The sequence below is a fragment of the Phalacrocorax carbo genome, chromosome 8, assembly GCF_963921805.1.
Source record: "Phalacrocorax carbo chromosome 8, bPhaCar2.1, whole genome shotgun sequence".
Taxonomy (NCBI): domain Eukaryota; kingdom Metazoa; phylum Chordata; class Aves; order Suliformes; family Phalacrocoracidae; genus Phalacrocorax; species Phalacrocorax carbo.
In genome coordinates this window covers 26,502,527-26,530,120 of record NC_087520.1, presented here as the reverse complement: position 1 = coordinate 26,530,120, position 27,594 = coordinate 26,502,527, and the positions used below count along the sequence as shown (strand labels likewise).

General features: G+C 37.5%; 1 protein-coding gene across 1 annotated transcript in view; it reads left to right on the top strand.

Moving 5' to 3' along the window:
* SLC6A2 (solute carrier family 6 member 2) overlaps positions 1-11,903 on the top strand; it is a 74,685-nt gene extending 62,782 nt beyond the window's left edge. The window contains exons 12-15 of the mRNA XM_064459367.1: positions 3,995-4,095; positions 5,772-5,939; positions 8,431-8,502; positions 10,108-11,903. Of these exons, the coding sequence (XP_064315437.1) occupies positions 3,995-4,095; positions 5,772-5,939; positions 8,431-8,502; positions 10,108-10,131 (365 nt within the window). The 3' untranslated portion in view covers positions 10,132-11,903. The remainder of the gene's footprint in view (positions 1-3,994; positions 4,096-5,771; positions 5,940-8,430; positions 8,503-10,107) is intronic.
* The last annotated feature ends 15,691 nt before the right edge of the window (positions 11,904-27,594 follow it).

Sequence of the window (27,594 nt, the reverse complement as noted above, 5' to 3'; positions counted from 1 at the left end):
ATTTCAGCTACAGCCACTGAGCAGTTTCACCTCAGGGCCAGGACCTGCTCAAGGTCTTCTGTGCAAGTGAGTGGCTCTGAAGCCATCAGCTGAGCCTATACAGCAAAACAACTTACAAAGGTCTAGCAGGCAGTGGGTGCAGGAGGTACCAGTAACATGGAGACTTTCATTCTATCTGAACTCTGATCTCTGCATCACTGAGATGAAAGAAGGTTGTCCTGATGTGAGAGGGGTAACTTGCATTTATAGCCAAACCTACTTTTCACTTTCTTTCTAATCTGGGGTGGTTTTTTTGCATATTGATTTAATTCCCGTGACAACACAATATGTTGTACATAGTAAATGGGACAAATTTTCTGTGCCATTTAATAGACCATTACAGTGGACACATTCTCAGGCAGCTGCAGTGTTTATTAGTTCAGAAGTTACACTGAAATTCTCTTCAGTTTCAGTATATTTATCAGGATCTGATAATAAATTGTGTCTCCTACTTGTTTTTCACTGGAAAAACAAGACGATTACTTCTATATTCAACACCAGGTCTCCAGCAAGTAATCTAGAGTTTTGTTTGTGGTATACCAGTTCCTTCCTGTAACTAAACAAGTCACTCACAGTTTCAGCTTATCCTAAAGAATCACAAAAAAACTGGGTAAATGTTTTCAAGAACTGGAAAAAAACAAGTCCTACAGGTACAATTGTCTGTAGCTATAGCTATGTTCTACTTTACAGGGTGATTCTTAGAATGGTTACTTGAAGGCGTGTAGTATTGAAAAACCATGCTGTTGAAAAAGCAGCCTGAGAGCATGGAGTACTTATCCCCCATTTTCAGTAGAAATTGAACACAAAGTACCATTTGAGCTCTGGGTACATTTGTCTGGAAATGTGTGAATAAAATTTTTGGAGATATCTAGTCCTTTCTTTGACCTTCTGCACAATGATAAATTTCACTCAGTATTCATAGCAGTTGAAATTCAGTCACTTTAAAGTTCACAGAAGGCACTGCAAATAGAATTAGATTAAATTTAAAGAGCATTTGCAGATCTTTTTAGCTACTTTGTTTCACCTGCACATGATATTGGCGGGAGGTGGGGGTTGGAAATCAAAGAGAAGTTTACACTCAAATGTCCAGACCTTGTAAATACATTACGCCCTGGCTGCACGGCTGCATGTAAAGGACTAACTCAAGCTCTCCTAATTATTTACCTTAAATACATTAAATAAATCCTACTAAACTGACCCAGATGAAGAGAAACAATTATTATGGTAAACTATACATCCTCGTTAACAAACAAATACGTATGGCAAAAAGCTTTATTTCTACCGTTTACCTAATAGGCCTCAGGATTAAAAGTAAAGTTCCTGAACACATCAAGTATAGTATATTACAGACTAGTAATCCGACACGACAGATCGCACTAGAGAGAACTACTTCGCTGTGAGTCAGTGTCTCTAAGGCATGAAGTCAGAGACTGTTTTCTTTTTAAAGAAATCTGAGAAGGACCTTTTTTCCCCATTTTTATACCAGCAATAATCATGCCAACCTAAAATACAGTGTGGAAAGTAGCATGGGCTTAGATTAAACTTTGGCAAGATATTTCATACTGGTAAGTCCAACCAGAATAGAATCAATAAGAAAAACTGGGAAGAAGCTGCCATTCAAATTCACTGTCAGAGAATTTGGTATATCCTCCGGAACCCAGGACAGCAAATTTTTTTTTGTTTTCACCTTGGTCTGCGCAGCATTACTTACTCCAGTTTTGAAGGCACTGTCTAGATAGTGTTTCTGAAGGGGAGTCAACAAGGTTAGAGGATCTTCCTTTATGCATTAGCTGTGGGAAGACATTTCTACTGCAACTATTTACGCTGGTTTTATGGCCATTAATAGTTCAACTGACGTAAGTGGCAGATGACAGCAAGTTGTGTGGGAGTGTTGATCTGCTTGAGGGTAGGAAGGCTCTGCAGAGGGATCTGGACAGGCTGGATCAATGGGCTGAGGCCAACTCCATGGGGTTCAACAAGGCCAAGTGTTGGGTCCTGGACTTGGGCCACAACAACCCCATGTAACGCTACAGGCTTGGGGAGGAGTGGCTGGAGAGCTGCCTGGAGGAAAATGACCTGGGGGTGTTCATTGGCAGCCAGCTGAACATGAGCCAGCAGTGTGCTCAGGCGGCCAAGGCAGCCAACAGCATCCTGGCTTGTATCAGGAATAGTGTGGCCAGCAGGAGCAGGGGAGAGATCATGCCCCTGTACTCGGCACTGGTGAGGCCGCACCTCGAGTACTGTGTTCAGTTTTGGGCCCCTCACTACAAGAGGGACATTGAGGTGTTGGAGCACAGCCAAAGAAGGGCAACAAAGCTGGTGAAGGGTCTGGAGAACAAGTCTTATGAGGAGCAGCTGAGAGAGCTGGGCTTGTTTAGTCTGGAGAAGAGGAAGCTGAGGGGAGACCTTATCGCCCTCTACAACTACCTGAAAGGAGGCTGTAGCGAGGTGAGTGTCGGTCTCTTCTCCCAGGTTACTAGTGATAGGACAAGAGGAAATGGTCTCAAGTTGCGTCAGGAGAGGTTTAGACTGCATATTAGGAAAAATTACTTCAGTGAAAGGGTTGTCAGGGATTGGAACAGGCTGCCCAGGGAAGTGGGGTCGTCACCATCCCTGGAGGTATTTAAAAGGTGTTTGAATGTGGTGCTCAGAGACATGGTTTAGTGGTGAACTGACAGTGTTAGGTTTACAGTTGGACTCGATCTTAAAGGTCTTTTCCAACCTATAAGATTCTGTGTATTCTGTGGAAGTACTAAATACACATACATGTCAACACACACATACAAAATCTCAGACTAGATGGATTCAAGGAATATTACAGGTATTTGCAGCTTTTCTCCCCTCTGGCCATTATGTCACTTGCTAAACACTTTGTTCTGGTGCTTCCATTTCTCTGCACCACAGTGAATCCCACTGCAGGTAGCTAATGTTAGAGTGTATTTTGAATAGAATACTGTTATATAGTTTTCATGACAATAGATATGTTGTACATTACTTCTTGCATGCTAATATACAAAGTCTTATACTGAAATGTTGTATGTCACTAGCAAGGTTTTAATAATAACCAAGCAATCAAGCCACCCATGTTTTTAAACCCATATTCTATACGCCTGGTACAATTAGCAGGACTTATGTCTGATATATGTCTTCATTTAATGATTTTCATGTCATCCTCTGCTGTCTTAATTACTGCAGCAGGAAAAAGTTTTGACTACTCTTGGTTTTTATTCACGTGAAGAGACCATGTATCTTCTAAGTTATCTACAACAGCCACATTATTAGATATTTAGATAAATTTTAGAAAATTCTAATTGGTATTATGATCTTCAAAAACACATAGGATACTCTAAAAAAGGCCACTTGGTTCTAGCTGATGGAGTGCTGCACATACTTACACTGAACATAAGCATCTACCCAGTTCCTTGGAAAGGTGACAAAAGATGAAATTACATTTTTCATAGATATAATGAGCATTTCCATGGTATTTAGTGAAACACTGAAAGATAAGTAAGGTATTCCATTAAGCAGAACAAATAGGCCTGCTTTGATAAATTAAGAATCATACGACCCACCTCATTATCGTAAGCAGTTTGCGTGAGTAAAGGTCTGAGTTCTCCGTCAGTGACTCATAATGGTATTGAGTAATTAGGTTACAATAGTCCACAACTATTAAAACAAATATGTGCCTCATTCACAACTTAAATTCAAGATATTTATGAAATGCCACTTTTCAATGGTAACACTATTTGCAACAGACCTTAATTGCTCATAGGCATTTAATTCTTGGCTATAGTAACATCAAAGACACATCTAGTCTTCGAAAGGTGATCAGTGTTATATGTCTTATGATTTGGAAGTCATCATTGTCTGCTTTCTGAAAAAGCAGATGGTTTTGGGTATGCCAGCATCTCATCAGTTTAGATTTATGCCAGTCTAATGTTTACATTCCTTCTAGGTGTGGACAGATTCAGTGAAGATATCCAGCAAATGATGGGCTTCAAGCCAGGCCTCTACTGGAGACTGTGCTGGAAATTTGTTAGCCCTGCTTTTTTATTGGTAAGTGTTAATAATTATTTCATCATGGAAAGAATGGTACTATATTGCTTCCTATAATATACAATAGATACCAAGAGTGAGATAGTCATTGCTATGCCTGATGTGATCAGGATGAATAGAAGACACGCAAATTTAATTCTTTTTTCTCCTCAATGGCATTGGTTATATTTTGTATAATATATTTTATTGTGAGAGAGAAGCTAATTGTGCCTGTGGTTATCTTCTGTTACTTCACTTTAGCAGGATTTAAAGAAAGAAGCTTTTCTTAGGCACCACTGAACAGTTAGGCAGTGTTCTTCCTGCCCCCCAGCATCTATGCATATTAAATACAAATCAGTCTGTTGGGAAAATAAACTAACCAGGGATAAGAGATTGTGTTAGCAAGAATATATTTTTCATTGGAGGATACCAAGATCCCTGAATTGTGGAATAACACCTTAGAATAGCTAATATGCAACTACACCCAGTAATTAGCTATGTGAAACACTGAAAAGATGTATTAAATATACCTTTTAAGCTGCTTGACATGAAAATAAGTGCTTCATTACATTTGGAGGAAAAAAAATCCCAGAGTGTGAATTTGGTTGCTTTGTGTAAAGGACAGATTCAGAACTAAACTACAGTTGTTTATTGGGATCTTTTCCTATGCATATTTGTAAATCAAAAGGTCAGGATGAATAATATGGGAATTTGACCTCGCTATGATTTTAGGAGGCTATTAATTGCGTTAAAGCAGTACTGGTATTCCAAAGATACGCTGGGTAGGCTTTTATGACAGCCTACAGGACAACTTTTTTTTTTTTTAAATATACAAGTTTCTGGCCTCAATTAATCAGTAAGAGCCTACCAAGCATGTATTAATTAACACTGTTCTATAAAGAAGCTTGTATGGAAGTATATCCTGCAGCACCATTACTTTCCTTGTGTACCCTTTGAAACCTTAGTCTCAAAATACTCTAATTTGAAATTGCTATATGAAGCAGAATGTATAGGTCCAGAGACCCAAATCAAGGAACTCTGCATATTAGACAACCCATATGGACTTAACAGGAGGGAAATAGGGTGGTGCCCCACTCTTTGCTTCTTGCATTTAGTACTGAACAGGGTAACAGCAGCAGGAAAAAAACCCAAACAAACAAAAAACCCCAAACAAACAAGTAAACAAAAAACCAACACCAACACAAAACCCCCTGCCTTTGTTTTCCAGGCCTTAATGCTGCTTGACCTTTCCTCAGTAAACATATCATGCTAGAATTTGCATCATGCCTCTCTTGGAAAAATGGGTACAAAACTTCTAAATGAAGCCTAATGCCTCTGGGAAACAAAGGGAAAAACAATGGACCCTGCAGGGGTTTTTCTTGACTATAGAATCCCTTTTTTTATACTGGTAACATTAGTTTAAATGAGGCAGTAGCAGACGACCACCTGACCTTCCCACCAAAATATCATAGAATCTGTGTCCAGAGTAGCTAAAATGAACTGTTAATCCTAGTAAATGCATTGACAACTGCAACAGAGCAAGCAGTATGAGGCACAAAGTAAACAGGATGAAGGTAAATGGTAAAGCTGGGTTGAAATACCCCTTAGGGTGGCTGCCTGATAAAAGACATTAAATCGGTTTTCCACTAAGTTTCTTCATCCCAAACCTGTGGTTCATTTTATTCTTTCTTCCCTAGTTTGTTGTGATAGTTAGCATAATAAATTTCAAACCTCTGACCTACGATGACTACACCTTCCCTCTTTGGGCAAATCGCATTGGCTGGGGAATAGCGTTATCTTCAATGATCCTTGTGCCTGCCTATATTATCTATAAATTTATGAATGTGCGTGGGACCTTTAAAGAAGTAAGTGGACCATTAATAAAATGTCATGAAACGTTGCTATAAAATTAAATGGCTGGATCTAAGTTGGTAGTTTGTTTCTCTTACTCTTGAAACTTATTGCTTATGAGTGACCTTTTGGATCCAATCGTCAGATGGGTTGGAGTTTTGAGGTGGGATTACTGCATGCTGTTTGAGTTTCTAGATAGAAATTAGCTTTCCAGAAAGCACCATAATAATTCTGAAAGAATATTTTTGATGCATGTAATTAATCTGATTGACAAGATTATTTTTTCCTTATTAACAAAAAAATATACAAATTATGGTAACTTCATATTCAGCTCTGAGGTATGGTCTTCACACAGGTTTACCCAAACTGAATTCAGTCCGAGGTATGCTTTATCACTCTATACTGGAGTGTTGTAAACTGTTACATGTACAAAGTTAATTCAGGCCTCTCCTATCTTAACATTATAAGAGTCTCTAAACCCACATCCACATCCTGGGAGGGTGGGATGTGCCCCCCAAAGTAGCCCTGTGGTCAGGATGGCCTTTGCTCATTTGATGAGCATCCAGAAAAGCCAGAAGAAATACTTTACTGGGTCACAACAATAGCTCAGTTTAGCTCAGTATTCTGTTTTTAAAAGCAACCACTTCATATTTGATTTTCTCTGTCAAAAATGTATCCTGATCCTCTCTTTCCTGGAATTATTTCAACATTCTGCCAAGGCTAGAATAAATGCAGATCTTTCTGTTGTGTTTAGCACTAATACCAGAACACATGAAGAAACTTAACATTCAAGGTAGATCACAGTGCTGCAATAGATCTGGAAATCAAGAAACAATTCTTATGGTCTCATCTAGCCTGTTGCTTTTTAATGGCTTCAGTAGAAGAACCAGGGTACTACACAGCAGCATTTTGCACTACATAAACCCACTTCATGCATAATATGTGTGGTCGGTGCACTGAATAAAGCAGAAACTAAGGAAGAAACAATTAGTGGCCGTCTTATCCTAATGATTTGCGTATCAGCAAGAAGTTTACCATTGCAACCTTAATAGTGTTCTTTTAACTTCATTTATATGTTTAAATAGAATAGAACCTGTTTCTATGGGGGAAAAAATGCATCTGTATTTCCTTACAGTTTGCTCCCCCGTAGTTTTCTTTATCTATCAGTTCAAAATGGCACAGGATTAAGGTTCAATGATCATATTAATTTTACCATCAGTGTTACAGTAAATTTTCTATAGCCTTAAAAACTTTAATGGTGCTCAGAAGACTCCTCACCACTATACAGCATCAATTTTTGTCCCGTCCCATGTCAATTTTATAACCTAATCTAGACTCTCTGACTTATACTTAGTTCTATTGCTCTCCTTTCCTACAGCTAGTTACACAATGGTGCAGCAAGATATTGATGCTCTTTGAAAATCAGTGAACCACCACCACACAGAGAATTAAACAGAGAATAGGATCTCACCCTTTACCTAGACAGGGCACATCCACCTCGCATCGATGTCACAGGCCCAAAGGGATAAATGCGGTGCATTACAGTCACCGCTACATTCACCTCAGAAAGGCACCCCAAAGTGGGAACTCCTCTTTACCTGCACTATTTTCATCAGCTCCAACATCTCGATGTTGTGTACAACTTCTAGCTCTCACTTCCAGAAATAATATAAGCTCTTTGTTTTATTCCATCCCTGGGGGTTTTAAAACACATTTTCTGGTAGCACCTAAGTGCCAAAGAATAATTTGTACTGGCCCAACAGGCTTTTGCCATCTTGCACAAGTTTACTGATATGGGGTGCAGAAGCCTTTGGCCAAAACCACATTTGATCATTCATTTTGTAGTGTTAGCAAGTTGTCGTTTGTCGTTTACAGCTTTGGTAGACAGCAAAGCTTCAGTCTCCCCATGAGAAATATAGCAAAAGACTATTATATTACATCCCAATAACTATCATAAGATATGATGTCCTAAATTGTGGCTCTTAAAAGTATGGGGAAAGGTATGCTCTTAGTCTAATGGAAACTCCTTAAGATGGTTGAAAGTTCATGATAAACCAAAAGCTACGTGTGATCCCAAATGGCACAGCACAGGTTAGACAAGGGAGAGCAGCAAGAAGAAAGTCAGTAACTCCTTCCTCTCCCACTGGGACTAGTCAACCTCATTACAGCACTAACAGAGAAGTGTGAATTTAGGGGATGTAAGGGGATATCGTGATACCAACTTGTTCCTGATGTTCTTTTCCATATGCACTTGCTAAATATTTGGACTTAGTATTTGCATAAACTTTCTACTGTTGCTTCTTATATTAAAGACTAATACCAAGGGGCTTATAATAAGCTTGTTCTTTCAGCGACTAAGTTAAAGGCACATGATGCAGTGATATTAAAGATTTAAGTTACCATTTTAAATAAAGTTCATGCTGCTTCCCCATTATAGATCAGGGATTACAGACATAATCCCACTTCATATGGCTGACTTTTTCCTCTTCTTCCCATCTGGTTTAGAGACTAGCTTACTGCATCACACCTGAAAATGAGCACCAACTCGTGGCCCAAGGAAATGTCAGGCAGTTTAAGGTTTGTACTCCTTTCACCATGCTTCCTCTCCTGATACCAACCCTTTCCTGTTTTAGCAACAACTACAGGTTTGCACCAATCTCCTCATAGCAGATACCTTTGCAGGTCTATGGTTCTTTTTTTTCTACCAGCATGACAAGATGCAGAGGCTCAGTACCATACATATCAACTCTGTTGGAAGGCTTTTGGCACCTTCTTTCCTTGACTAAGCAGAACCCACAACATAACAGACCATTTTAATCCAGTATTTTAGCTTCTATCTGAATACAGCAAGATCTCACCAAGAGATGAAGATATTTCCAAACTATCACATGCATTTGAACAGGTCTTGGCCTCTCCCTCAGTTATTGCACAGCAATCTGAAGTCATGTTTCCTAAACTCCAATTATGTACCACATCACATGATAAACAGGAAAAGAAATATCCAGTGTCAGAGCTTAGACATGATGGCCGTGATGAAATAATGTGCTACTTTATGTGGAACAGGCTTTCCCCACAGGCCTACAGCTGACTGAAAACACTGCTGGAGACTTCTTAAGCAGCCATGAAAAATATGCTATAGGATTCCAAACACTGCTTTCCTTTTAGCAAATAAAATGAGCTTATTGAAATAAAGTCCTTTTTGTAGAAGATAAAAAGGATGCAAATATGAAGCTTGTTACACTTATCAGCATTCATGCCAGACCACTTTCTGTCTTCAAAGTTGAAAGCAACTAGAATTATGCACACCACCTCAAAACATGACCCAGATTTTATAGTGGTGGTTTGTATGTTGGTATTGAAAAAAATAAATTTGCTTTTTGCTTACTTTGAAAAATATTGTTTGAAGTATAATTTTGAATTTTCAAGGAAATAATCCAAGTGTAGATTTATGGGATGCAGAATAGAAGCAGGAAGAAAAGGCTTCCTGTTTCATGACCACAATTTATTTGATGTGGCCAAGAATATGTAGAAGTACAGCACCTCTTTGTGCCTTCTTTTTCCCCTATTTCTGCCCTCAGTCATCTGAAGACTTAATGTTCCATCTCTAAGTAATAACTTGATTTTTCCAGAGGCAGATATTCCTGTGCGAATGGGCTATAAACAGCCATTCCTACACATTCTTCTAATTCCTAACATTCTTCTGAATCCAAATCTATAACAGCAAAAAGCAAGCAGATGAATTTCAGTTAAATTAGAGAAGATTGTACTCAGAAGTAAATTCCTAATGGTACCTCAAACCATGTCAAACACTAGGCCATATTAATTTGTCGCTGTCTTCAATGAGCAGCTAGGAGTAGCTTTGTTATTGCTAAACATAGCAATTTGTTCATGATATTTCAGTTTGTAAACAAAACAACTGACTACCATAACCAAACAAGCACAAAAGTTTTCTTCTCATTTACTTTCGGCAGTACTGAATTTTAAAACTGAACAGAGAGCTGATTAAATAGCCTTTATATTCAGCACATTTCTCACTGCAAACTGGAATCCAAAGAAATGTAATCTGTCCGTTATTTTGAAACCTCTTTGTAACTCTAGATTAGTCAACTAATGTATTTAAAACATCTTTATCTTCATTTGCATCGATAATGTTATTAAACAACTACTCCTGTTCCCTTACAGCTTCAACACTGGCTAACAATATGAAAACCAACAGGTTGAGGAAAAAGCCAAGATGGTTAAGCTAAACTGGGAATACAGAAAAGTCAAGTTCAAAGCTCCCTCAATTATGCTTGGACCAGGCTGGCTCAGAGCTTATCTACTGACTCTTTGAGAGAAGACATCTGCTCTTTGTTCTCAACGCCTCCTTTCTATTACTTGGCTTTAATGATCTTTAAAGACTCCATTTAATTTTTCTAATAGCCTGTGGTGCCATGAGATCCCTACATGACCAAAACTTGTGAGTTTTGCTATTGGCAGAAGTGAAGGAGGGGGGAGCAGAGAAAAAAAGCAAACAACGTAAGTTAAATGCGCTTTTATTGTGAAGAAGTGAATTAAACTTTTCTGACAGTAATAATTACTTCAGATATTCATGCCACGGCCTATTTTAAATGAACAACACCTGAACATTCTTAGGTCTAAGGAAAGATTACATCTCAGTTATGAGAAAAGAACAACTTTATCTATGTACTAATGTCATTAGCTTTTTTGCCATACTATCCTTTGGGGTATGAGTTTGCATCCTTCTGAAGTGAAGACTCAGTGCTTCATTTTCAGTAGTTTGTTATTAGTTTCTTCTCTTGGTGAAGAAAGTTGTCTTTGCTGTCTGTATATGTCTATGCCGTTTTCTGTCAAATTTAATTATACAAGAGCAGCAGGAACAGAATTCCTATTATAGCTAAGTACAGAATACAGTTTAATATGACACTGTACTTCATTAAAAATATATTCCCTTATATCAACAATTAAAATGGCAGTATGATATGATCCATATTGCACAGACTTTTTCAGCTAAGTATGAAAGTTACATACAAATAGGCTTTCATCTTTCTGGTATATTTTGTTCCAAATAAAGAATGTAAAATACATAGGAAGGGAGAATGATTTTTAGAATTTAGAAATAAGCTACCCAGAGGCACCAAAATACCAACCTTTGGCTTTATTCTCCTGCTGTGAACATGCTATTATTATAATCTAACCTGGATTCACCTACCAAAACATAGTAAGATTGGTTTGAATAATTTAGAAGGATATTTTAGGCACACTCAACTCTCTAAGCCTATTCCAGCTCTTCTTTCTGGTAGCATTATGTAAGGTAGAAGATACAGAACAAACTCTGCATTTGGGTGCTGTTCTTATTCTGTGGTCACTTATCACTGTAGTATCTTCCCAGTGATCACTAGATTTGGTAGCTTTGAGTTCTTTCTTATTTATCACTGGATCTATCTATAGTAATTTTCAGAGGCAGTATCTCCTCAGCTGAATCCAGCCTGGAGTTTACCTCTGGACCTTACCTCTGAATTTTTTTTGCATTTATACTTTCAATTCAGCTTGTCTTTTAAAGGTATGTAGTGCTTCCTCTTTTTAAAAAGACCATTTAATAGAATGGGGCTTTTTTATTTATAATACAATTTTTGTGATACTTTTTTTTTCCTTTTTTTTTCTTTTTAAATAGCCCAATTTGTAAGTCCAAAGTGATTTTGGCCTTCTCCGTTTAACATTTATTTCTGTTCAAAATAATGGAAAGGAAATTTCTCTCCTTATTTATAGTTTTCCTCCAACATAATCAATACTTTGGAACATATTAAGTATTGTCCTTTTCTTAAAGAGTCTCTGTGACATATAGTAGTTTTATTTAAACAGGGTTTTAAACACAAAGGATACTTTCTTCTAATTATAAAAGAAGTCTTATTTTCTGGCCCAGCTGATTGCCAATAGCAGTTTAAACCCTGTTTAAAATGTTAAATATATTTCAATAATAAAGGAATTTCAAATGTTGTGGTTCTAGTTCTGTAATTACACAAGAGGCTGAACAGTGAAAATACGTTGAGGACTTTAAAAAAAGCCATCCCACCAACTTCATAGTTAATCCAATTTTTATTGTTTGCTAAACTACATTAGAATCTTTTCATTCTTATAAAGCTTACTTTTCAATAATACAGCTGCTTCAGTCACTGGCTTGGCATGGCTCAAAAGCTTCTTAGCATAGATGTAATTACCAAGTTTTGAAATGCCTGGGGGCTCTTTAAGGTGAAGCTTTAATAGTTTGTCACATTACACGTTGTTTGGCTCATGATTGGAAATGCTAACAACCTGCATAAATGCTCGCTTGTGACATACCCCATCACCACCATCCGTACAGCAAATCCATGCAGGAAAAGTTACGTTTCATCAGCACTCAGCTCCGAAATAGGAGCAAAGCTGTCTTAACAGGGCAGTGAAATCAGCTTTACCCAGCGTGTTAGGATTTGATTGTATTCTTAATACCAACTCCCAAGGCAATTACCTATTACATTATTTTTATTTCTATTACTGCATCAGTTCTTAGGTTTAGTGTAGTATTTATAGCTCAGAATTCCATTGCACTATTGCCATCTTGTTCTGGTTTTATAGACCATGAACTTGCAATCTATACAGAAGACAATAGGCAAATCAGAGAAAGCAGAATCTTATTACCAGGACTAACCCGAATGAAAAAGAAAGATAATACACATTGTATGACCCCACAGCTAGACTTTAAGTCCAGGATGTTGCCCAAAGCAAGCCTCACCAAAAATCATACAACTTCTGTCCCAGAGATGAAGAACAATGTCTTCAATTCTCCACAGAATAAGATGCTCAACTACCTCATACCTCTTGGATGATAAATGATGCCCTTAGACACAAACTAGCATCCACTCAAATGACAAATACCTTTGTGAAGACCAGGTTCTAGACTGCTTGACTCAGTGATATGGTACAGTCACATAAGAAGCCACAGCTCTGGCACTCGGCTCCTCTTAGGCACCTGCTTTGAGCTACCCAATACATTTTCAATATGGAAAATATCAATAGCTGCTAAGATGCCACTTACTTCCCTTGGTTCAACCACTTATAGTTTTAAATAATCACCCAGTCAGGTCCTTATCACTCATGTGGTTTAGCTGCAAGTCTTCCTCCCACTCAGTCTTGAATTTCCACCCAAGCAGGCCACTCCTTCCTTCAGCTATTCCTATTGTGGGAACAGACCCACTCTGGGGACTGGTGTTCTCCCAGATATCCCTGTGAGATGGCAAGTGTATGCTGATGGAGTAGGCAGCACACTGCCAAACAAAGAAAATTTTTGATACAAGCTTATTCAAGATGCAGTATCATCTGCTAGCTAATTACGTTGGCTGTTTTGGTAACAAGCCAGCGGGAAGAATTGAGTCAAGCAATTAAACAGCTCACTTGACAGTCCTAGAAAATATTTTCTTGAAAGCCTTTTTGTAATCTGATAAAGGAAGCAGCTGTCATACATTAACATATTTCTTCTGACCTTCCTTCCTGTCAGTGAAAAGGACCTGCCTGTGATCCATATTTTTTCATCCAGCCACAGAAAGTTAGGCAGCACCAAGGAAGGAGATCCTCCACTTTCTTTGTACTCCACCTGCTGTCATTCAGCAGAATAATTCTTCGTATATTTGATGCTGTTCTGAAGCTACATTACTAAAATGCCAGAGATTTAGATTTCTGGAAGAAACAGTGGGTCCTTCACGAGCAGCAGTCCAAAAAGCACTAGAGCTATTTAGTGTTCAGCCCGTTTGAACCATATAGTTTTTGTCAGTCCTTCTTGTATTCTGTCATGTCCTGAGGCATACACCCTGGCAACACTTGAAAGACATCTTACCGTAGTGGGGGACTTTGCAGGAAATACAGGATCAAACATGATATTTTAAATATAGAATGCAGGAGAAATACTTGGCTGTTATTTGTACATTGTTTGTACATGTTCCCTAACTGCACGTGCAATGTATGTTGTATGTAATTTTCCCAGAGGAAATTCCATAGAATTGGTCGTTTCTTCTCAGCAAAATACCATTTAAATGCTATTATTTAAAAAGGTCAAACCCAAAAGTTTTGTATATACATCCACTTCTTACGCTATTGTTTTGACATGAATTAAGTTTATTTTGTACTGTTAGGTTGTAGGAGGCCATGTAGAAAGTTCTTTTGCTTTTAATGTCTCTTTTGCAGTTCTTCCAATACATACAGCATTAATTAGTGGATACTTGCTTTTATGGGAGTAGATAGCTTTCATTCATATCCCAGACTGATTCACTAAGTTTCATGAGCATTGGCAAATGTTTAAGAATTTCTTTCCTAAGAACCAAATTTAAACCCTAGATCAGCAATTTCAAAAGAGATGAGATCTACAAATGTTTTATTTGCAATGCCCCATTAAAACATTTTAAAATGGGCCTGAGGGACTCAGACATAAGGCAATTACCACAGCTTAACTAATGACAGTATATAATCTACCTGCAGAAATTATGTGGACTTTCTGAGCCTCCCAGCAGTAAAAAAGGATATGTTTGTTCTAATACACTTTATTTTCTCAGGGCTAAGAATATTTACGGTCCACAGATCAGCTCACATGAAAGAACTCAATCTCCTTAATTTAAAGGCCAACACGACGTTTCAGATTAGACCCTTGAGTAAGTTTGGAGTATTGGCTTTAGTACAGAGAGACAGATCTGGAAACACTTCCAGAAAGTCTCCTCCAAAGGAAAACACTTTTTCAGTCTACCTTCCTCTGATTCATAACCATGTTCCTTTTGGTGACTGTGGGCTGACCTAGCAAAGCAGTGGAAAGTTAAGCTGTTAGAATATGAAGCTAAACTGTTTATAATACATTACAGAAGTCAGACAGAACCTTGAAGGGACTTTACTAGGTTTGTATCTATAAACAAGCTGAAAGTAGCATATGGACTATTCTAAGTAAAGCTGGCCAGAAATCCCCATACAGGACTGAATCTGTGAGCTGCTTGGATGCCTGAATTATTACAGATCTTCATTTACTAAACTAATATTAGCTGGTAAATGACAAAACCAGCCACATTCTGGCTTCCTTTAGTAGTACAGCATACTGCAAGACTGCAAAACAGTCAGGAAATCTTTTTAGAACTTAATGTACAGGAGCTAAGCCTTCAGTTAAGCCCTGTTACATATGTGACCTTGCATCACAGAGTTTCAAAGAGCATCATATACAGGGAATACTCTATCTCAAACATCCATGTCTGAGTGCTTCTGTGCTGTGGAAAATAATTTTTTGTTCAGGCAGTTCAGTCTGTTGTAACTCAGACTTCAACTGGAACATTTCACCAAGCACTTGCCCCCCTCTAATCCATATTCTCAAAGGCCAGTTTTTTCTGACAGTCAGACAAAACCACTGAAGACTGACTGAGCATACATGCATGTGTTCCTTAGCTATGACTAGATGCACAATTACTTGTGTTTGCATGCTTAAACTTTACTGGGGAATGCCAAGACTTGTCAGCCATTCCATGCACAGAGAAACTCTTCCTGGGCCAAAAAAAAATCAAATTTTTGTGCGTTGTTCCTAATAAAAATTAAATCAATGCCAAGATCCTCAGCTGGTGATTAATCTGAACAGTGGTACTGCTAACTGCCTGAGACTGAATTTAGATGCATCTACGTGCATCAGAGACTACTACAGGGAACTAGATGGCAGATAAAGACATTTCAACCAGCAGAAAACCCCAACAGTATAATATAGCTTTTTAAGTACAGAATTTGATCAGTTTTCCTTTGCCATTTAAAAAAAGAATATGTTTAGACGAATTGCAGTCTCTGTATGACCAACGTAGCAGAAGTACACAAAGAAACAGAAGACAGCCAGAAGACTATAAGTAGCACAGATATCATGATTGTATTCAGTGAAACTGTCCTCCTTAAAAAAACATGTAGGTATCTAGATGCAAGTGGTTGAGAAGGAGCCAAGAAGGGGAGAAACTAAGAGGCTTAAGTCTCAGTCCAGCCATCATGTAAGTTAACTAGTACTGCCATTAGTTTTCATGTTGAGAACAGTGGGCCTTTTTTGCCTAAGCACCGACAGCAAGATTGGGCCACCTGTGTGCTTTGCTTTCCTCCTTTCTAAAGGTGTTTCTCTAGCTGCCCTACTAAACAAAAGTCACTTAATTTCTTTAGTAAGGGAACAGAACAAATTCAGTGAACTAAGAAAATTACTAGGCCTTAAGCTGGCTCTCTTTTAAAGGTGCCGTGTTTTTTCTTGGTCGCTTCCAAGAAGCCTCAAACTCACAGGTGACCTGCATTTCTATTTTATGTTGCACTCTCTGTGAGCCTATCTGCAAGACTTCACTTTTGTTTGCTGTGGGTACTATCGGTTATAAAGGGAGAATCTCCAAATAGTACATTCTGAAAATAACTTCTAATAGGTCTGATGAAGATTTGCCTTACAAATAAGAGCTTTATAGTGAGCATTTACTTGGTTTACACCAGTGTTTTGCTTAATTTTTAATACCTTTTTATAGCAGCAACTAGACTTTACCTTAGATAAGGGTACCTCTGTATAGGAAATATTTTAATATTTTTACCAGTTTTTTTAATTTTCATAGAATATAAGTGTATATTGTAAGGCGAGAAATTCAACTTTGATGTAACAAGGTTATCACACAAGACCTATTTCTCAATTATAAGATTTTGTAGTCAGACAGTCTAGTTCAGTAATACGTTGGCCTTTGATTATAAATGTAAAAATGTGATAAAGGAGAATAAAACATTATCTACAGCTAAATGCACATTGTAGCACAATATTCTCCATTGCTGCCTTAATCTCATAAAAGGAAGTCATGTGTTTTTAATTTATATTCTCAAAAGCCAAAAAAATCCAGAGCATCCTTTGGCTGCAATTTTGTGTTGTTAGACAACTTAAACCAAGTACGTTTGTGTCTAGTAGGTCTACTTCCAAAGCAAGAGATCACATTGCAGTTTTCAGGAGTAAGTTTTCATGGTTTGAAACTTGCTACTAGTAAAAATACTCTCCAAAGCACCCCAGTGACCAAAAATGTCCAAGCACAGCCACCACATTTCCAAGCCTGATTCCATTAATTGTGCAGCCTGCAGGTCCATTTGCCTTTTTGTGTAAGTCTTTGATTATCTGAGGGAAATGGCGTTTCAATTTTTTTTTTTTTTTTGTGAAAGGGAAACACTTACACGCCCATGCGTGTAATTAGAAACAACTACATTTCTTATAGATATGGATGTGTGTGATGTGTGCTGGTTAACTATACTTAAAATGCTGATAAAGATGGTGAATGTAAAGTATTTGTCCTCCTTCCTTTGTCTTTCTGTGATCAGTGTAAATAGGAACTGTTTTAAGCTGTGCATTAATGTAACATTATTCCAATATTGTGTATAAAATTATTTAAATAAAATCTGACAAATATGCACATAAAAAGAATATAAAGAAAAGTCTTATGTACCAAGAATTTACTTATGACAGTCAATTAAAAGCTGAAATGAAAGTCCGACTTGTTGTCAGTACTATTCCCAGCTAAAGCTTCACAGTGACAGCCCGTCCTTAGCTCTGCAGCCATCTCCCCAGCAGTGTCACGCTCTCCTCCCAGGAACAGGCATTTCTGCAGGAGGACTGCCTAACAGCAGCACGGAAAGGTCTTCTAGAAGCCCATCTTGAGTTGACTTTAGAGACTACCAGACAACTAAAAACATAAGCCCCAAAGCAAGAACCCTATACAGCTCTCAACCTTCGAGAGATAGTTCACACCTTTTCAGTGTCCAGTGGATGCAGTGAATGGATTCATTTCTACATTTGAACTCCTTTCAGGAATGTAATTACAGTAGTGCAATGAAGTTTTCACAACCACACATTGAAAAGAAATAATCAAGACTTTTTAGGAGCATGAATCAAAATGCATAGCACAAAAGCTGCAACTCCCCAAAGCTACATAGTTTTCCTTTTTACAACCATTTCCTTTTGTTTCCTTAACATTGCCATAAGCAGTAATAGCCATAAGAGCATTATTCTTAATTTATGGACCCATCAGGAAAAGGCTATTCTTACCTGACACGAAGGAAGAACAATGATTTTTTTTTTAATTAAAACTTGAACCATTTTCTTATATTTCCACATGGAACATCACAAAATTATGTGATGCACTATTTCCAAAGGTACGTTTTGTTAGACGATCTCGATTATTTACATACGAATTTAATACTTGGCACGTGCAGAGACTAATCTACTTCCCTCGGCACTGTCTTTAAACATATCTTCATTGTATCAAGGTACAGCCTTCAGTTGTTTATATTCCTCTACTGCCTTCAAGCAAGTACAAAAAACATGGTTTAAATTATTTTTAATTCGTCTGCAAAAATTAATAATGAAATTTTTCTATGTCAGTTTTTAATAATATAAAATACTTAAAACCAAATAGTATTAAAATAACTCAAAGTTAATTTCAAAATAGTTTAAATGTTTCACAGAAGTTTCTTTTAAGCCTGTTTACAAAATTTTCATTTATCACTACTCTTTATTGTCCCATTTACCATTTTCACCAAGCTTCAGTCACCTTGTAAGTTTCTTAGAGTCAGCATTAGCATACTATTATGAAAGTAGAACTATGCAGGGCTTACTTAAAATAAGGGAGGCATTTTGCCGTCCTGGAAGTATTATAGAAACCAAGTTTCGTGTCTGCTTTTGGATAACTACATAATCTCTTCTGATATTTCCCTAATTTACTCTAATAGCAGGAAGTTAAATTACATCCTTTTCCAACACCCAAACCAGAAAAGGCAGATTAGGTACCAATGCTGCTAGTAGTAAAGACAACCACTTCAGCGTCTCTGATTCTTCAGCATCTCAGATTTGTACAAGTAAACATGAAATTGTAATTTGCCCTCTTACCTAAGCTAGTATTTATAACCTAAGATAATTTGGAATGCAGAAGCACAACAAAAATTTTATCTTTGAAAAGAAAATTGAAGGCTGGAATGAAGTCAGAATACATCCAATTCTTTTTTCATTATAACACAAATCAACAGTGCTGCCAAAAAGTTAAGATGTTACACTCTTGTAAATGCAAAGAGAACAGAGAGAAAAACAGATGTGATATGTTTAAAAGTAGTAACTGCAAGTTACAAATAATTTTTTTTAAAAAGTTCAAAAAGAAACCAGTTTAGCCTTTTATTTTAAACTAAAAATGTACTGCTACAACTGAGAGAGAACCAGAAATGCTCACTTAGATAATCCACCCAATGTGTAATTCCGGTAATAAATCAAAAGTAATTCCTAGAGGACAGAAAGGCTCTCTGCTTCCTCAGCTGTAAAACCAGTGATAATACTGCATATCTCCATAAAGTTTTGCAATATCTTAGACAGACAAAAGCAATGGCATACACAAGCTAAATATCAGAATCCTCCACTCTTACAGTTATTAAAACTTATTAAAGCATGGGAAAACCCCCTACAAACTACCTACCTCCTATAAACTCTCTTATATTTTGGAAAGAAGTTTGCCTTAGTTTTCTTTCACATGTGCATTGAAAATATTATTTTCAGTTAAGGACTTTAAATCATGCAAGTAGCCGAGCCTTTGAAAGGGTCTGCATTTTACATGGTTCTGAAAATAACTTCAACAATCTTTTCTGCCAAAACTATCTGCTGTTGCCTGCTGCCTCTTCTGCCTGTCCAGCCATGTGCCTGCTTCTCTTACTCCTATCTTCTTCAGCCACCCATGAGTTTTATGGGGGGTTTAGTACCCTCCTGAAAGCTACGAAGTAGCCTCTTTGTGCCTTTATCTTCCTAACATCCTCATAATAGCATGTTATTAGTGCCACTTACAGAAGTTCCAGGCAGTCAAAGGTCCAGACCCACAAGATATATCTTGGCCCACAATCTCAGAAGATCATCGTCTCCTTGGAGACCTTCCTGTCCGAGAAGGTTGCCCACACATACACACACACAAAGCTTACTGCTTAACTCAGTACTGTGATTCCAGTCTGAGAGTCAAGAACTGAAGAACTATGCCTTGGGATGCCAAGCTCCCTCATGCGTCCTGCCTTTGAACTTGGCCAAAGAGATAATTTCTCTCACAAGGCCTGTGACAGACTTGCAAAATCACTGTGGAAAGCAGACTAGGAAAAGAATGGCCAGTCACAACTCTTCAGCTAATGGACCACTGCAGCTTCCAAGTTATATTCTGTTGTTTCTCATTATGCTTCTAGATGCAAGTTAAGAGACACATAAAATTGGATCAGGTATCCACCTCTGTATTCAAAGTGTTGTGAATATAAAAGATTAAATTGAATTAGAGCAAGAGTCACATTTAGAGTGACTGCTACAGTTTTCTTCTTACATCGGTACAATCTTTTCCTATGCTATCACAATTTATTGTCTATCCATTTCCCATAAAATCATCTCTACACTCTTGCCATCAGATTAATAATGCTTTGGCATGGCAAAATAGGTCAGTGCTCACTATGTTCCTATGGAATACAGGAATGACAGCACACTGTAAGTTTATAGTCCCAGGCAGCACGTACGTCCAATACTGAGTATGTTCCACTGAATTATTCATCAGTGTCAGGTGACGTTTAGCATTCTGAAGCACACAGTTCTCTCAGATTTCGTAGTTACAGGACAAGGAACCAATCTTCTGGTCTTACATGAAACTCATTAGTTTTAACTCTCCACCTCAAGACAACAACAAAAATCTGGAGCCAGCACGGCCCCAGTTAAAGGAGCAATAGAATTTACATAAACATACACAAATAGGTTGCTGAAGGGAACAGCCATCATATTTTCCACTTGCACATTCCAAATAAATTGACACATTCTCGAGCTGCATAAAGTTGATATCTACCCCCCCAATAAAAACCCGTTATGCCAAATCCAAGCATAATCTGCATGGCTGCTTTTGCTTCAGATTGGAAAACATCAGTTGGTGGCAGGTGTACAAACAGAATGTAGTGAGATGTGACAGAAATATACCCAGCTAGTGCCACGACTAAATAAATTATTGTGCTAGATTATTTTCAGAATTACTTTTCCAGGATAATCTTGTTAGATTATTCATTTTCTTTTGACTTAAACACTGAATTTTAAATGTCTTAAAATTACAGAGGAAGTCTCATAGCCAGACATTACCATTCTAAACACTTGAAATACATACGAAATTGTTTAAAATATGGAAGTGTTCCTTCCTGGAGGTACAGAATTGTGTATTCATACCACTGAGGACAAAGCAGAAAATATAGAAAACAAGAGTTAAAACCAAACATTTCTACAGGAAAATAAACATCTTTCAAAACAAACAAACAAAAAACCAAACAAACAATCTCCAGCTTGACTGCCTTGCATCACAAGCAGAGGTGAAAGAACAAAACAGAAAAGAATAAAACCAAAATATTCAGCATTTATGAATCAAAAGAGTTTCTTTATTTAGTCAGATTAAAAATACATGAAAGACAAAAATAAACCAGTTTTGAAGTCTACCCAAACAATCTGTAGGTGCTGCCACTTTGAAAACCACTGTTTCAGCTTTTACAAGGCTGAAGGCGTACGCTGCTCTGCCCTCTCCTCATTTATGGGAGTGAAACACTTGAAAAGCACAGCTTCTTATGAAATGAAAAGAACAGGTAACAACTGGGAAATTCTAGAGAATGTAAAGATTCTAGAGAAGTTCTTGCAGAATTGAAGAGACTACAAATAGCTTCAATTTTCAAACAGCAGGATTGATTCTATAGCTAACAGGTCCTCACCGCTCCTGAAAACTTGAAGTATTTTGGAAGTGAAAACATGAATGGTTAGAGTCAGGGCAGCTCCTTACCAAATATTTCAGCAATTCAGAAGCTTAATAAATCTTGCACGTTGAAGAAACACTAATAGCAAGTGTGTTTCCAAACATAAAAAGGATTAAAAGAATAAGAGGCACAAACAGGATAACACAAGGGGTCACAAATAACAAAGTAATTCTTTACAGGCTACCAATTCAGGTATCCAGAATCGCTAAGCAGGGCAAGGTAGCTGTTCTCTTGTAAAGTACCTTAAAATCAGTGGATGAAAAGTGCTCTGTAAAAGTATTATCCTTACTGTATGTGTTTCAATTTTCATAATACTGGCTGAACTTTTTCAGATCATTACATCTTACACAACGCCAATTCACATTGGCTTGGGCAGAAATTCAGCCAGATAGATCCAAAGCCCACTTGACATTCAAAACTCAGCTAGCCTATACCAGGAAAAAATTACTGGTCAGTGGAAGATAGGTAAATTATACACACCTTTAGTCTTCAAGAATTCATGCATTTTTCTTTACAAAAATCAATGATGTTTGAAATTCTTTGCTAAATTGTTCTTTTTCTTTGTTTTTCTTTTTTAAATATTATGGAAGAAAAAATATTCAAATAGTTACAGTTGGAATACTTAATAAAACAGTAATTTTCTGTGTATTTGAGGTTATCTTTACGGATACATGACTGCATTTCCCAGTAGAGTATAGAAAAGCTCGGTGCTTCAAGTTTCAACCATCTAACCACCAGATTTTCTAGAGGAACAAGTTAAATCTATTGTTCACAGCTCTTTTTTTCCTAGTACAGAGAATTAATCAAATTCGAACCATACATATTAAAACAGCTAGCAAACTTTTTTTCATATAAACTGACATCTGTATGAACTTAATTTCCTACCTGTTCTAACCACAGCACAGAAGAATTTGGATTCACATAGGCATCACTATCCTGCTTTGGGTCCATTTGGGTCCACATCAAAATCTGAAAAGCCACAGTCCTATTTGCTCAATGATCAATTCAGTTTCAGACTGGCAGTTTAAAATCAAGAACAGAATTGTCACCTGCACAAAGTTAGTAAGGTGCTTCCCATCGACCTTTCCAAATACTGTAAAAATAAAACTTAGATAAGGTACATGAACAAAAACATATATTTAAGGGAATGCTGACACAACACAGTGAAATCTGTGTTATTTGTTACCTGCTTATTCAACATCTGTATATTATAGAATAGGGTTAAAGGGAAAACAAGAACACTTTTTTAACAATGCCTTGCTTTCAATTTTTCATGCATGTGCATACTCTAAACACAAAGAAAGAGGTTGCTGTATTTCTCACTCCCTGTATCCAATTGATAGGTAGGTACTTGTACAGAATGCAAGAAAGCTAGGTCCAAATCCTATTCTAATTCAAGTAGACCTGCTTTTAATCTCACTCTTCAGTGGTTTGTCTACTTACAGAACATTATTCATGGTGATTCAGTGCCACAGGCTGGTTTTCAGCCCAAATATTACAATAAGCTGCTCCTAACCCCGTTCTCAACCTGGCAGTGACTATGCAGTTTGAGTGTCATTGTTACTTGGTACTGTCACCTGCCTATAGCTTTGACTGGAAATTCCATTCCTTTTGAAAGTTTCACCTACATTGATATATTGCCATTGCATTTTGGATTTCATGACTCATTACCTTTAACCTAACCTTCCCAGAGAGCTACAGTAGAAATACAGCAAATGTAGATAGCCACAAAAAAAAAAAAAAAATCACAAACAGCTGTAATTTCTGGCAGAGAAACAAGACTACTTCTAAAGAAGAGATGCTTGACACTTCATTCTGTGGTGCCCATGAAAGCAAGTCTTTTGAGAAATTTGTGTATTTTGACATTCATTGTAACTGGAAACAATCACAGTTACAGCTATTCAACTGCAAAATTGAAAGCTTCATAACTGATACTGCATGTTTTCAGCCATTTTTTAATTTGGAAAAGTGAAACAAAATCAGACAGGAAAAACCTCACAAACCAAAAAAGATGTTTCTATTAGAATCTCTATCCCTGCAATAGCAGAATTCTCTGGTAGTAGTGACTCCCTTAGTAAGAGTTGCAAATCTGAAAACCTCTGCAGAGAAGCTCAGATACCATCCTTCAACTTGGAAGAAGTTTCCCAAGTTTCAAAAGATATAAGACATAACATGTGCAACTAAATCTAACTGTCTCCATAGTTCCCTCTCTTCTGTCATGCAGCCTTAAGTAATTATTCCACATCTACCCAAACTTTACTTTGTTATCTTATGTTCTGAAGAACTCTTAAAAATTACAAATGTAATATTCCATACAGTAAGAACTTTACATTTAAGAAAATAATGTACTATTATTCTTTCCAACGTAGAAGAACATATTAGAAGAGCAGAAACCACGCATTCCTGTGCTAGTACTGTCAAAATACTTCTTTCTCTTCTGATGGAAGCACACTGGATGCCCCACTAACATTGTAGCCACATGAGACAATCTGGAGAAACATCACAAGCCACATGGTGTTACTTGTCTATTAATATAATCTTAATCTGCAGTAACCCACATACTACTGTTACATATAGTAAGCCTATTCTAAGAATGGGAATGTCAAGGAAGCTTTAATTAAAAAAAAAATAAATCCACAGGTGTTGACACAACCTTTTAAAAGGCCTGAAGCAGCTTACCTCCAGAGGCAAAACCATCTGACTACTGCTGACCATACTTATTATAAATTACCCATTATTCACAGTTTATCTACATATAAAAGCTCTGGTAGAGCAGCTGAAACACCTAATCTGCAGACTGATGTATGTGCCAACAGCATTCTCTTTCATTGCCAAGTATCTATCTTTTCACATTAGGCCTTGCAGCTGAGCAACTACTGCTTATGAACAACAGGCTGCCTTAAAAATATGAATGCATCTATCTTTAAACTACTAACATTTTACAACTAGGAAAGCTATCCTACACATCATTCGAAGCTTGACTAGAACAACTCTGGGTATTTTACTTCTGATCTTCTGCCACAAAAGTCCTAATAGGGAGTGCCTAGGTATAAATATAGTCGAGTTTAAGCATGACTTTTTCTTTCTGAAAATTAGTCGGGTTTCCTGCAAATAATTATTTTCTCCTTCAGTAGATGAAAAAATTGACCACAGAATGTGCATTTTGCAAAAGAGGTTTCAAGTCAGTAAGATAAAATGAAAGATACTGACAGTCTTCCAAGACAATGACACCCATTGTCCAATGCATATCAACACATACACATGTATATACAGGTGTGCAGAAAGAACAGAAAGGCAAAAAACCTCTGCAAGATCAAAAGGTCCAGGAATGTCATTGCGACCATTAATCAATTCCAAGTCAATTGTTAACTAAGGAGATCAACAAAAAACTTATACTGGCATTTCACCCCAAGAGCAGACAAAGACATGGAAATAACACTAAAGTTTTGGCAAAGCTGCTACAGGTTGAGAGGAACGAAAGCCCATGAACTGGAATACAGCAGCCACCTGACAGAATATCAGCTTCCTCATGAAGAAAGTTTGTGACAAATCCAGCCCGTAACAGAGCAAGCCTAAATCTCTACTATTATTGCTGCTGCACATGCAGACAGCAGACATCACAAACCTGCCAGGGTATCCAGTGTTCCATCAAGTGTCAAATGAAAGCAAAAAATCACTTTATCAAATGTTAAAGTAGTACCACAAAAGTATGATGCTTCATTCCTATATGTATACGGGAAAAACCAGAAAACCTAAAATAAAAGATCAAAGATTTCATTCTGGATATTAACCATTAGGCATGAGACAATCCCGGGAGACTGGTGTCCCTGTGAAATTCCCTATGAAATACCTACTCTGTTTATGGTGCAAGAGTCACCAAAACAGAGACAGAATTAAAGTGGCTCTTGAGGAACACCTGAGTCAAAGGATATTCCAATTATACAGAAAGTTTATGTTCTTTCTCCAAGTGCAATATAAGGGGGAAAAAAAAAAAAGCAGCTATCTGGTGAATATATACTTAACTAAGCCTAACTCCTCCCTCCCCAAGAAGGGAGGCTTATCCTAAATCCAGTCTTAACATAAATATGGGTGATACGCTTGCAATCAAATACACACGTGTCTAAACCATTCCCTGACTTCTTTCCAGAACACCATTAAAAGAACCACAGACCAAAATTTTTGAGCCTGAGGTGAAACAGACACTGACAGCAAGATAATGGGTCTTGTCCTGTTTTTAGTTCTCAGAACTGATTGATTTTTCTGCCATCTACTGTCTTCATTACAGCTTTGGTCCTGAGAGCTGAACATTAAGTCTTCCATGTTCTGTTAAGAGGTCACTCACAGCTTCCCTTAAGCTTCTGCTTTCAAACCTTAAACAAACCTGATTGTAAAGAGTATATTGATTTAACTTTACAGCCAATTTTTAATTTTGCTGTCACTAAGTTTTCACGATCAGTAATGAAAATTCTGAAGGGGATAAAGGCATTGTAGGGCTGCGTGGTGAGAAACACAGATCACCAAGAGTTTCAAATAGTGAAAGGAGAGCCCTCTAAATGAACATACAGCATTAACAGAGTAAGGCCATGGCACATACTGACGGAGCATCTGCTCTGCTAGCTGACACTAACACTGTCCTGGTAGCTGCACTGCACCGTGCTACAGGTTACTGCCTTGCCACTCTGCCACCTCAGGCTTGCCAGCTATACAACCTGTGTATGGGTTTCTTAATCCACTTCACTCAAAAGGACTGAAGTCAGCTATGCTATTTAAGCCATTTGTAGCTCATTTGGACTAGGACAAGTAATAGAGCAGTTGCACAAGAGAAAGGTAACCTGCCATCCCTTTGAAACAGAATGAAGCATTAAGTTTTCCATAAGACATTCCATCATCTAAGAAACATAGATAAGGGTCTGCATTTGAAAACTGAATGTTAGAAAGAGCTGATTTTATTTTATTTATTACATAATACTAAATTTGGCTTCCTGTTCCCATGGGCTTCAATGGCCCTATTCCTATTGGGATAGTAAATAAGGCTTAGATCTGACTATATAAGAACTCTGATTTCCCGTTTTTTTAAAAGAATAAACTGTTTTTCAATTTCTAGTTCTCTCATCCAAAAGAATGGCAAGAAAATCTTGGGTGCTGATTGACTGCTAGCACACCTACCTTGAAAGGCCAGAAGGCCACATCAGCCTTGCTCTAGTCTGAAACACTTTAGCCTAGGAATTTCAAACTCTATCTTTAAATCACTCTTTTGCTCCTTTGTTTTTTGTTATGCATGTTACAGAGCAAATAATTGAATGCACCTACTGAACTGACCCTGAATCCTTTGAACTATTTCGTTCTTTGTTTTTAAACTTATTTTATTTAAAAAATAAACCTGAAATATTAATGTCCCTCCTAGGCATGTAGAACATTGTTATCCAAGAACAGAATTAGCTTTTCTCTACTCATCTGATTTGATGTTTTTGTCCTTGCAATATACCAGTTCAGTAGTTCACATTTTCCACTGACTTTTCCATGCTTTCTGAAGCCCAAATGACATTACCTTTTAAGTACATGGACTGTTGCCATCAAGAAAGCGGCAGCACAGAAAAGTCACTGTATACAAAGCTAAGATACAATTAAGCAACTGAAAAGAAAATGAGAATCATGATCAACCATTTCTGCTCACCTTCTCCCCTTCTGTGCAGAGTCCTGTTGGAGATATATTGGCTCTGGCATTCCTCACAATACAAATGCAGAGAGCAGGCAAGTTCAGGTCAGAAAGAGTTCAGTTCTAGCTCTAGACTGTGGGTTAGGTATTTAGTTTTGGGTTGAGTTTTTTTTTCCAGACTTAGGAGTCCCATG